Source organism: Ursus americanus, chromosome 14, assembly GCF_024610735.1.
Source record: "Ursus americanus isolate L20-20 chromosome 14, mUrsAme1.1.p, whole genome shotgun sequence".
In the NCBI taxonomy this organism is placed as follows: Eukaryota; Metazoa; Chordata; class Mammalia; order Carnivora; family Ursidae; genus Ursus; species Ursus americanus.
Window position 1 is genome coordinate 53,529,977 of NC_142140.1, and position 13,231 is coordinate 53,543,207.

The window sequence follows — 13,231 nt, forward strand, 5'->3', positions numbered from 1 at the left end:
TGGTCAGGGTTAGCAGTGTGCAAACACTCTGCTGTGGGTGCTAGCTGTAGTTTCCTGCATGGTGGCACAGCCGACTGTAAGTACTTGCATGGTGGTGAGGGTCAGGGCAATGACAGGGGTCAGCTGTAGATGTGTGCATAGTGGTAGAGGCCAGCGATAAGGGTTGAGGTTTTCTGCCTGTGTATGCACAACTGTGATTTCTGGGGCTGTGTGGTATGTATTTACATCATGACAGAGATAGCCATGGGTATGCATGGGGTGGAGACCAGGGACAAGAAATGGGGCTGGCTGCATGCACATGTGTAGCTGTGGGGACTGGGACCAGCTGTGAGTGTGTGCTTGGTGGCCATACTGACTTCCAAGACCAAGGCACCTGTGGTGGTGGGAATGGAGTGGGACTCAAGCTGTTGGTTTTTGAATGTGAAACGTGCAGAACTCTTGGTGATGAAAACTGCAGGGAGACTGGAGCAGCTGAGCTGGCTTTTGGTTTCCTCGGTGATGAAAGCTTCTGGTGTCATCTGTGGAGCAGACCGCTGGGGTCTGCAATGGTGAACACTTGATAGAATATGGTATATATACACCATGGAATATGACTCCTTAAAAAGGAAGGAAATCCTGACCCATGAAGTTACATGGATGAACCTTGAGGACATAAAGCTAAGTAAAATGAGCCAGTCACAAAAGGACAAAGACTATGGTTCTATTTATGAGGTCTCTAGAGGAGTCAAAATTATAAAGCCAAAAATGAAATGGTGTAGGCTGGTGATGGGTAGTAAGGAGGGCACGTGTTGCATGGTGCACTGGGTGTTATACGCAACTAATGAATCATCAAACTTTACATCAGAAACCAGGGATGTACTGTATGGTGACTAACATAATATAATAAAAAAACCCAAAAAAACCAGGGATATACTGTATGGTGACTAAAATAATATAATAAAAAATATTACTATAAAAAAATGAAATGGTGGTTACTCGGGGCTGGGGGAGGCAAGGGATTTGGCCTTGTTGAAATGACATGGAGTTTTATTTCTACCAGATGAAGACTTCTGGAGATTGTTTGCACAGCAGGGAGAAATACTTAACATTAATGAACCACACACTTAAAAATGGTTAAGATGGCAAATTTTATGTTTATGTTCATGTTAATGTTTCAGTCCACAGTCCCCTAAAGTGAGGAACACTATACCTTGAGACTTGTGACAAAATTAGAAAAGATGACCATGAATACCAGTCAGAATGGTGAAAATCAACAACACAGGAAACAACAGGTGTTTGTGAGGGTGTGGAGAAAGGGGAGCCCTCTTACACTGTTCGTGGGAATGCAGACTGGTACAGCCACTCTGGAAACAGAATGGAGGTTCCTCAAAAAGTTAAAAATAGTTACAATCCAGCAATTGCACTACTAGGTATTTACCCAGAGAATACAAAGATACTGATCGGAAGGGGCACATACACCCTGATGTTTATAGCAGCATTATCAACAATAGCCAAACTATGGAAAGAGCCCAAGTGCCCATCGACTGATGAATGGATAAAGAAGAGGTGGTCTATATATAGAATGGAATATTACTCAGCCACCAAAAAGAATGAAATCTTGCCATTCGCAACAACGGGGATGGAGCTAGAGTGTATTATATGCTAAGCGAAATAAGAGAAAGACAAATACCATATGATTTCACTCATGTGGAATTTAAGAAACAAAACAGATGAACATATGGAAGGGGAGGAAAAAGAGAGAGAGGGAAACAAACCATAAGGGACTCTTAACTACAGAGAACAAACTAGGGGTTGATGGAGGGAGGTGGTGGGGGATGGGCTGGATGGGTGATGGGTATTAAAGAGGGCACTTGGGATGAGTGCTGGGTGTTGTGTGTAAGTGATGAATAACTGAATTCTACTCCTGAAACCAGTATTGTACTGTATGTTAACTGACTGGAATTTACTTTTTAAAAAAGATTTTATTTATTTATTTGAGAGAGAGCATGAGAGAGAGAGAGAGCTAGTGGGCACAGGGGAGGGAGAGGGACAAGCAGACTCCATGCTGAGCAGGGATCCCTATGCAGGGCTTGATCCCAGGACCCTGAGATCATGACCTGAGCCAAAGGCAGTTGCTTAAATTGACTGAGCCACCCAGGCGCCCCAACTGACTAGAATTTAAATTAAAACTTGAAAAAAAAAAAAGTGACTGTGAAAACCTAAAGTGGGAGTAGCAGGTCTCTTTGAGTTAATCAGAGAATTGTCACAGAGAATAGATTAGAATCTATTGTATAAAACATTGTATATGCCCTGTGTATACACAGTGAAGATTAAAGACTCAGAGAGATAAACCTTAGAGTGTTTGCATTTTTACAATAATGTAGCTATGTTTTTAAATATCTTATTTATGTAATATTTATAATGTAACAATACATATAAGATATATTAAAATATATCTCATATATCTAAACATGCACACTGTATTCTCACACCCCAAATAGGCATCAGATTTCCTGATGTCATTGATTACATAGAAATGTCTTTGTCCATAACTAACAAAAGAAGACTCTTATGCAGTTAGAGAAGGATGGTGTGTCCACATTTACCAAGAATTTGAAATGGAGATAAGCAGACGCAGGTGGAGAAAAGTACATGGTGTGCACTGGGCCTCACAGGGTCAGGGAATTCCTTCCTTCCAGATTCTTGGTCTCGAAGGATTTGCACTTGCCTGGAATCTCAGTGACAATGAAATTGTTGGACTAATGAGGAGCTTTGGAAATTGAACCTCTAGGGACACAGAGACTGCAATCTACCTGTGACCACTTATTTCAGCAATCCTTCCTATGAAAAGTAGTAGCATAATTGGTTCTCCTCCCATAAATGATCCTTCTTGCCCAGGAGCCTAGGTCTCATTCAGTCCCTCTGCCCTCTCTGAGTACAAATCTTCCAGACAGTGCATCCAGGGGAAATGTCAATCATCATTCCACTGTGATGCCAGCCAGGTAACCTACATGGACGTTTGGAAGTGAGGGCAGGTGTTTTACTACAGGTCCATCCAGGGGCAGTTGCAAAGAGAGGACATGTACCAGGTGATTAGAACCAAGTCATCCAGGGTCCTCCTGCCTGTGTCTCATCCTCTTCATATCCTTATACTTTGCACCAATTTCAAGTACCTCCATTTCCTAATGTACTCACTCTGTACTATGGCCAGGGCCATTTCTTAATGAGAGAAGAATTCTGCTTTTTTAAAAAATAGGATGGCTGTTAGACAAGTCTCTGACATTTACTTACAATTTTGTAGTGGTGAGAAGGCAGGAAATATTTGGTAAAGTTCACTTTATCTTCCCATTCTTGGTTCTTGACATACTTATGTATTATCTCAGTTGCTCGCCTCTGAGGTCTTTGGGGATCCAGACAGAATCTTCAGCTGCCTCCCCAGTCTGTTTCTCTTTATAAAATTACCAAATGTTCCAAATAATCAGAACAGTATAGATAGTGTAATTTAAAAAAAAATGGCCACCTCTTGACCCTTGTGGGAATTAACAATAAATGACACGCTGCAGTATCAGCTTCAGGTTTTTGTTAAAGGAACAGAATAATATGCATACAGAAGGCACCTACTTCTGATCCCTCTCTATTAGCCTCCATCCTATCCTAAGATAGTGTCTGCCTCTGGCGATGGTCCTTCTGCTGGTCTAGAAAACACACATTTGATTGTGTTCTCACTCCACCTTTTCCATCAGATTCATCAACAACATGGGACCCAGAAACAACACAGGGGTTTCAGAATTCCTTCTTATGGAAGTGACAGAGGATCCAGAACTGAAGCCCCTTCTCTTTATTCTGTTTTTGTGCGTATACCTGGTCACCATCCTGGGAAACCTGCTCATCATCCTGGCTGTCAGCTCTGACTCCTACCTCCACACCCCCATGTACTTCTTCCTCTCCAACCTGTCCTTTACTGACATCTGTTTAAGCACAACCACCATCCCAAAGATGCTGGTGAACATCCAAACACAGAATCAGAGCATCACCTATACAGGCTGTCTCACCCAGATCTACTTTATCCTGGTTTTTGCAAGTTTAGAAAGTAGTCTTCTTGCAGTAATGGCCTATGACCGCTATGTGGCCATTTGTCATCCATTGAGGTACGCAGTCATCATGAACCCCCACCTCTGTGGCCTGCTGGTTCTACTCTCCTTGTGCATTAACATTGTGGATGCCCTGATGCACAGTCTGATGGTGTTGCAGCTGACCTTCTGCACAGACCTTGACATTCCTCTCTTCTTCTGCGAAGTGGTTCAGGTCATCAAGCTTGCGTGTTCTGACACCCTCATCAATAACATCCTGATATATTTTGCAACTAGCGTATTTGGTGGTATTCCTCTGTGTGGAATCATTCTCTCTTACACTCAGATAGTGTCCTCTGTTCTGAGAATGCCATCAGCAGGTGGAAAGTATAAAGCTTTTTCCACCTGTGGTTCTCACCTGTCAGTTGTGTCTTTGTTCTATGGGACAGGTTTGGGGGTGTACATTAGTTCTGCTCTTACTGACTCTTCCAGAAACACTGCGGTGGCCTCAGTGATGTACACCGTTGTCCCTCAAATGATGAATCCCTTCATCTACAGCCTGAGGAACAGGAACATGAAGGGAGCCTTGAGGAAACTCATGGGTAAGATATCATTGCTTTTTCAGGAGTGTGTTGTTTAATTTCCATATATTTGTGTATTTTCCATTTGTCCTTCAGTTACTGATTTCTAGCTTCACACCGTGATGATCAGAAAAGACACTTTGAATGATTATAATATTTTTTAATTTACTGAAACCTGCTTTGTGGCAGGTTTGTGTATGATCTATCCTGGGGAATGTTCCGTGTGCTCCAGAGAAGAGTGCATTTTCTACTGTTGTTGGATAGAGTGTTCACATGTATCTGTTAGGTTTTGTTTGTTCATACTGTTTTTCAAGTTCATTATTTCTTGTCGATCTATCCAGGGGCACTAAGCATTGTGGAATGTGATGTATTGAAGTATCTTAAGTATAAATGTGGAAACGTATTTCTTACTTACTTCTGTCATGTTTGTTTCATGTATTTTGAGGCTCTGTTGTTTGGTGTATATATGTTTATAATTGTTATATTGTTTTGATTATTGGTCTTTTAATCTCTATTTCTGTGTATCTATTTATTTTCCATCTTGCTTGCTTTGTTTATTTTAACAGTTTTGACTTAAAGTCTTTTTTTCTTCACCTGATATTAGCTCTCTTTGGTAACTGTTTTCCTGGACTGTATTTTTTATTTTTATTTTTATTTTATTATTTATTTATTTTTAAAGATTTTATTTATTTATTTGACAGAGAGAGACAGCCAGTGAGAGAGGGAACACAAGCAGGGGGAGTGGGAGAGGAAGAAGCAGGCTCCCAGCAGAGGAGCCTGATGTGGGGCTTGATCCCAGAATGCTGGGATCACGCCCTGAGCCAAAGGCAGACACTTAACGACTGCGCCACCCAGGTGCCCCGGGACTGTATTTTTTATTTTTAAATTTAAAATCTATTTGTGTTTGTGAATCCATAATGAGTCTCTCATAAACAGCCTATATTCACATCATGTTTTCTTTATCTTTCTTCCAATCTCTACCTTTTGATTGGGGAGTTTAATCTACTTACCTTTATTTTTTTATTTTATTTTTTATTTTTATTATTTTTATTATATTATGTTAGTCACCATACAGTACATCCCTGGTTTTTGATGTAAAGTTCGATGATTCATTAGTTGCGTATAACACCCAGGGCACCATGCAATACGTGCCCTCCTTACTACCCATCACCAGCCTATCCCGATCCCCCACCTCCCACCCCTGAAGCCCTCAGTTTGTTTCTCAGAGTCCCTAGTCTCTCATGAAGCATGAGAGACTACTTACATTTAAAGTACTTACCAATAAGGAGATACTTAATTCTTCCACTGAAAATTTTATTTATGTCTAATACCTTTTTATGTTCTTTATTTCTTCCATTACTTCCCTCCTTACGGCCTTGTTGATTTTTGTAGTGAACATTTTGGATTTTGTACTCATTGTCTTTTTGGAATATATCCAGATAATTGTTTTTATGGTTATCATGGGCATTATATTTAACATGCTAAGTTTATAAAACTCTAGTTTGAACTCATACCATTTTTATTTCAATAGCATGCAAAACCTCTACTCTTATATAGCTCTGTCTTTATGTTGTTGCTGTCACACATTAAATCTTTATAAATTGTTTCTAATAGCAGAGATTTAACATTTTTACATTTTTTTTAAGATAGTAGGAAATAAAAAGTGGAGTTATGAGCCAGAAATACAATGCTGTTTTTTTATTTGCCCATGCATTTATCAGAAATCTTTATCTTTTTCATTCAGAATTGAATTACTGTTTAGTGTCTTTTCATTTTTAACCTGAAGGAATCTGTTAGATATTTTCATAGAACAGGCTTAGTGGTAATGAACTCCTTCAGCTTTATTCTTCTGGGAATGTTTTATTTTCCCCTCATTTTTGGAAGGAAAATTTTGTCAAATATAAAATCCTTGGTTGTCAGTTTTCTTTCAGCACTTTTAAATATGTCGTCGCACTACCTTCTTGCCTTCATGGTTCTTATGAGAAATTGGTTTTTAGTCTTATTGAGGACCTCTTGTATGTGTGGAGTTATTTTCTCTTAAGTTCTTGTATGTGATGAGCTCCTTTCAAGACTCTTAACCTTTGGCTTTGCCAGTTTAATCATAATGAGTCTTAGTGTTAATCTTTGACTTATCATCCTTAGAGTTCACTAAGGTTCCTAGTTTTGTAGGTTCGTGTCTATTATCATGTCTGGGGAGTTTTTGTTCATTTTATCTTCAATTACTCTTCTCTTTCTGGGGCTCCCATAATGCGTATTTTTTTTTCACTTGATGTGTCCCACTGGTCCCTTAGGGTCTGCTCATTTTTCTTCATTCTTTTTTCTTTTTGCTTCTTAAACTCAGTATTACAATGTAATCACTCTGGGTATCAGAATCTCCCCCAGAGTTTGCTCTTTTCCACAGTTTTATTGAGAAACAATTGACATACATCACTGTGTAAGCTGAAGGTATAGAGCATGATGGCGTGTTTTACATATATTGTGAAATGATTACCACAGGTTTGCCTAACATCCATTGGGGCGCCTGGGTGGCGCAGTCATTGGGCGTCTGCCTTTGGCTCAGGGCGTGATCCTGGTGTTCTGGGATTGAGCCCCACGTCGGGCTTCTCCCGCTGGGAGCCTGCTTCTTCCTCTCCCACTCCCCCTGCTTGTGTTCCCTCTCACGCTGGCTGTCTCTCTCTGTCAAATAAATAAATAAAATCTTTTTAAAAAAATCCATCATCTCATATAGGTACAAAAAAAAAGAAAAATATTTTCTCCTTGTGATGAGAATTTGAAGGATCTGCTCTAACATATATCACATAGCAGTGTTGGCTGTAGTCATCATGTTGTATGTTACATCCCTAGAACTTATTTATCTTATAACCAGAAGTTTGTACTTTTTGACTTCCTCCCTCCAGTTCCCCTTCACCCCACCTCTCATCTCTGGTAACCACAAATCTGTTTTCTTTTTCTGCGAGTTAGGTGTTTGGGTTTGTTTTTTAGATTCTACATATAAGTGAGATCATACAGTATTTGTCTTTCTCTGATTTATTTCATTTAGCTATGCCTTCAGGGTCCATCCATGTGTGTCCAGTGATGGATGAATGGATTAATAAGTTATGGTGTGTGTGTGTGTGTGTGTGTGTGTATGTGTGTAGCATAAAAAAATGAGGTAATCCTACCACTTGCTTTTTAAAAAATTCTTCAAGGTGGTAGTAGTCTGTTTAGTAACTTTCCCAGAATGTATTTGCAAAGACTGTAATTTTTATTTTATGTGTTCATTGAAATCTATGTTCCTTACTTTGTTCAGCTAGCGTTGTGACAGAATTCCTTAAATGCCAGGAGTGATACAAACACACAAAGAAATAACACAGCTCTATCAGTCCTTTCAGATTAGATCCGTGCTGCAGAACTCTTTCAGCGCTTATCCAGGTTTGCACTGAGTATAGAGATCAGTGTTAAAGTTTAGGATCTTCTCTGGTCTTTTCTGAGTATATGTCTTCTTTTCTGAGTATATGTCTTGCCATGGTTATCCAGGTGGCTTTCTAAATTTTCCCATATACTTGGTTGCTTTTTTTAAATTTTATTTTATTTTTTAAAGATTTATTTATTTTAGAGAGGGAGAGAGCACGAGTAGGAGGAGGGCCAAAGAGAGAGGAGGGAGAGAGAATCTCCAGCAGATGCCCTGCTGAGCATGGAGCCCAACGTGGGGCTTGATCCCATAATCCTGAGATCATGACCTGAGCTAAAATCAAGAGTCAGATGCTTAACCAGCTGAGTCACCCATGTGCCCCAACTTGGTTACTTTTAAACATCCTAATTTCCTAAAGAAAAATTCCCCTGTTTTACTCTGGGGTTTAGCTGGTCTGTATTATTGTTTTTAAAATTTTACTAAAGATTTTATTTATGTATTATTTTGGAGAGAGAGACAGAGTGCGAGTGGGCAGAGGGGAGAGGGAGAAGGAGAGGGAGAGAATCTCAAGCAGACTCCACACTGAGTGTGGAGTCCCACGTGGGGCTTGATCTCACAACTCTGAGATCATGACCTGAGCCAAGACACTTGGCTTGATCCTAAACTTTCATGTTGGTTAAGCGCAAGTCAGCCGCTTTATCAACTGAGCTACCCAGGTGCCCCCTATTTTATGTTTTGACTTAATCTTTTACCATAACTGCATATAGGCTGCTGGTTTGGTTTGCAGTATTTTTGAGCAATGCCCTCTGCTTTTCCAGCCTGAGTTCTGAGTTAGGCAAACAGAAACGAATGCCTTGTGTCAGTCCTTCAGGTAGCTCCCAGACAGGTTAAAACAGACATACAGCATGGTTTGAGAAAGGATCTACTCTGGTTCCTCAGAATACCTGGACCAGGTCTCATGCTGAGAATACAGGCTATAACCATTTTCATATTAAGACTATTGCCATGCCACGGAAAGGGAGGGGCAAGGACAGGTAAAAGTGCCACATAACTTTTCTGCCAGTTTGAAGTTGCTTTTTTCTTGATTCAGCACTTACTTGGTTGCTGTAAATTTTGACTGTTTTTTAGAGTTCTCACGAAGTGAGTTCTGACATTTCTGCTTGTTTTTTTTCAGTGTTATTTTGAGAGGACAAGAGCTTTGAGCAGCCCGGTCTCCCATTTTGCCTTTTTCCTGAGGCTACTTTTCCATGAACAGTTCATTTTGATTGTAAGGAATACCTTAGAAATTGTTGAATATACAGGTCAAGGCTCTCAGGCTGTGCTGTCCCAGGGGGGAGCCACTGCAGACATGTGGCTGTTGAGCACATGAAGAATGGTGGTCCGAACTGAGACAGGTGTTGGGTTTAAAACCCACAGTGGATTTCAAAGAGGAAAAAAAAAAGTAAAATATCTCATTAATAATTTTATATGGTTTACATATTGAATTAATATACTAAGTTAAATGAAATATGTTGTTAACATTTATTAAAAAAAGAAACTGTTGAATATAATATGTAGAAACAGAATACAATGAGCCATACATAGAATTAGTCCTTAAAATTTGCTTCTTATGGTATATTTGCTATATTATCATGCATATTATCACTTGCATTTTATAGGTGATCTATCTATCATCTATCTATCTCCATGTAATAAGCTATACTTTTGAGCTTACATGTCCTGTTTGTCTTCCTTAGATTGTTGCTATAAAGAGTGCCTTTGAATGTACCTTAGGAAACAAGACTAGAATACAATTGCAGAAGGGAACTGCATCTCTGTTTAAAAGGAATTTGAATTTGAAATGGATATGAAAAGAAATAGGTGGATGGAGAATTGCATACTTTTGGCCTCCCAGGATGAGGGAATTAGCCAGTATTAAGTTATTCCTTCTCTGAGCCTTGTTCCTTAAAAATTTTCACTACCTGGGGATCGGCATGATAGCAAAAGAATGGGACTAATGAGGAACTTCGGATACTGGATCCTGAAGGACCACAGAGTCTGCAGATTGTCTGCCTGTGGCCACTCTGTTCAGGTTCCTGAGCAGCATGCCTGAGTCTTTTCTCAGGGACCATTATTTTGTATAATGGCCAGTCCTTTGAGCTGTGTTCTCAGTCTCCCTGAGAAGAGGACTTCCATTTATCTCCCTTAGTATCAAAGGGAGAACTGGGTATCATTCCTTAGGGCTGGCATCCAGATAATCTCAAGTTCCCTATTATATGATTTTCAAATAGGAAGAGGTGTTTGTCTACTAGTCCATTTGGGTCTGTGAGTGAGAATATGCTGCAGATGACCTGATCTTATTAATCCATGAAGTGCCTCATTGTTCATCATCTAATATAAACATGTACTTTTGCAGCAATACCTAATAAGTCTCATTTTCTACTCTGAACCCAAAATTCTAGAGATCTTTTCCATCCTCAGGAGAAAATTTCTCTTGAAAAAGTTTGTGGAAAGTTCTAGAATTCTCTTAAATGTTTCTTAATTTCTGGGCACAGAATTGAGGTAAATGGTCAGCATATATTTATCCCCCCATGTCTGTTTTTTAATATTCCTTTGTAGGGATGATCCTTGGTCTGGGTCCTGGTGCCTGTCTATGAGGACCCTGGAACAGGAGATGGACCAGGGTAAATCCCATAAGCCACATCTCTAGTGCTGGGCCCTCTTTAGTAACCTACTAAATATTTAAAAAATGGAGACTAATACAGAATATTAGGACAGGTTCTCATGTATCTGTGTCTGGAATTAATAAATTTTGATATTTGCCATATTAGTTTTCTTCTTAAAGCAAGAAAATAGTTTGCATAGAGACAACATTCTATTTTTGTTTTTGTCCGTTTCTGTCCTTCCATTCCCAGAGGCAACCACACAGTCTTTAGTTGGTTGGGTCTCTTGGCCTTATGGTAAACTATTTTTACACAAACATATGTGTATGTGTATTTGTGTGCATGTATATGTAGGTGCCTGTATGTGTGTCTGTGTGTCACAATGCAAATGCCCATTCCTTCAAGAGAAAATAAATAGTGACATTGTAAGACAGGGGAATACAGCAAAGGAGTGAAAGTCAGTGAACCAGAATGAAATGTACCAAGGTTTGTTTCCTCTCTCTGCTTCTATACATGAGCAAGATTTACAGTGGAAGTTTTAGCACATCAGTTCCTTCCTGAAATTTGTTACCATGCCAGGATTGTTCTTTCTTTCTCTCTTCTTTTTTTCATCTTGTCCCACCCTTCCTTCCCTCCCTATAATGAACCATGCCTGTTAGTCCAGTCATTGTCATGACATAAACAAATCTTTTTTTTTTTTTAAGGGGGGCAGGGGCAGAGGGAGAGGGAAGTAGAGAATCCCAAGCAGGCTTCTTGCCCAGTGTGGAGCCAACATTTGGCTCAGTCTCACAACCTTGAGATCATGACCTGAGCTGAAATCAAGAGTCAGACGCTTAACTGACTGAGCCACCCAGGGGCCCCTCCATAAACAAATTCTTACAGGCGAGATGAAGAAGATCCTATGTGTCAAGCACTGTGTTTGGTGGTATTTCTTACTTGTAAACATCTCCTTATTCCCAAAGCATGTGCTGGAACCTGGAATAAACTCAGGTGTTTCTGAGTCCAAATTTATAGCAAATGATCAGTTCTGATATAGTTGCTTATTTTCACAACCCCATGCATGCATGGCTCAGATTTTCTCATTGGTGAAGCAAAGTTTCTATATTGCTATTCATAATTTTTTTATTTTTTAAAGATTTTATTTATTTATCCATGAGAGAGAGAGAAATAAGAAATCAAAGGCATCGAAATCAGCAAAGAAGAAGTCCAACTCTCACTCTTTGCAGATGACATGGGGTGGGGCATGGGGTAACTGGGTGATGAACATTAAGGAGGGCATGTGATGTAATGAGCGCTGGGTATTATATAAGACTGATGAATCACTGAACTGTATCTCTGAAACTAATAATACACTATATGTAAATTAATTGAATTTAAATAAAAATAATTTTAAAAAATCTCATCTTAACCCAGGAGATAGGAGAGTCCTAGAGTTGATGCTGGTGCATATGTTCTGAATATACTCAGGAGGCACTGCCCGAAGCTGCTTGACCCAAGCTTTAGTGGGGCCCAATTGGGCAAAAAAGGAGGATCTGAACTTCTGTGATGGATTTTTTATAGTGCAGCCATGATTTAATTAATTTATAAAAGCACTTATTTTAGATATGATTGCGATGTAAAGAAGCTGTACATACTAACATATGCAACTCAATGAGTTTGGGATAAATGTGTATTTGTGAAACCATCGCCACCATCAAGACATATCCGTCATATTATTTTTATTATTATTTTTCATGATGGTAATACTTAATATAAGATCTACCCTCTTAGCAAATTTTGAATGTACAGTACAGTATTGTTAGCTGTAGGCACTATGGTGTATAGTAGATTCCAGAACTTTTATTTATTTTGCACAATTGAAACTTTGTCCCCTTTGACCATCACTCCCCTATTTACCTCTCTCCCAAGCCAGTAGCAACCACCATTTGACTCTGCTTCCATGAGTTTGACTGTCTTAGATTCCACATATAAGTGATGCCATACAGTGTTTGTCTTTCCCTGTTTGCCTTATTGCACTTAGCATAATGTCCTCTGGGTCCATCCTTGTTGTCACAAATGTCAAGATTTCCTTCTTTTTTTAAGGTTAAATAATATTCTACTGTGAATATATACCTCATTTTCTTTATCCATTCATGCATTAATGAACATTTAGATTGGTTTCATTTCTTGGCTATTGTGAGTAATGCTGCAACAAACATGGGAGTGCAGGGATCTCTTTGAGATCCTGATTTCAATACACCTGACTACATACCAGAAGTGGGATTGCCGGATCAAATGGTAGTTCTATTTTGAACTCTTTGAGGCACCTCCATGGTGTTTTCCATAGGGCTGTACCAGTTTATGATTTCCACCAACAGTGCACCAGGCTTCGTTTTCTCCACATCCTTGACAACACTTTTTGATCTTTCCTTCCTCCCTTATTTCCTTCCTTCCTTCCTTCCTTCCTTCCTTCCTTCCTTCCTTCCTTCCTTCCTTTCCTCCTTCCTTCCCTTCCTCCCTTCTTTCTTTTCCTTCCTTCTTTCTTTCTTTCTTTCTTTCTTTCTTTCTTTCTTTCTTTCTTTCTTTCTT

The 13,231-nt window shown here is 39.5% G+C and overlaps 1 protein-coding gene across 1 annotated transcript; it reads left to right on the plus strand.

The window, feature by feature from the left end:
* Positions 1-3,735: 3,735 nt before the first annotated feature.
* Positions 3,736-4,689, plus strand: LOC123777617 (olfactory receptor 7G1-like). Its single transcript, XM_045774383.2, has one exon. The coding sequence runs from the start codon at positions 3,736-3,738 to the stop codon at positions 4,687-4,689; it is 954 nt and encodes a 317-aa protein (XP_045630339.2).
* The last annotated feature ends 8,542 nt before the right edge of the window (positions 4,690-13,231 follow it).

Bases quoted from the DNA above. Each gene is read 5' to 3' on its own strand.
- LOC123777617 (XM_045774383.2), top strand. From the start codon at position 3,736: ATGGGACCCAGAAACAACACAGGGGTTTCAGAATTCCTTCTTATGGAA.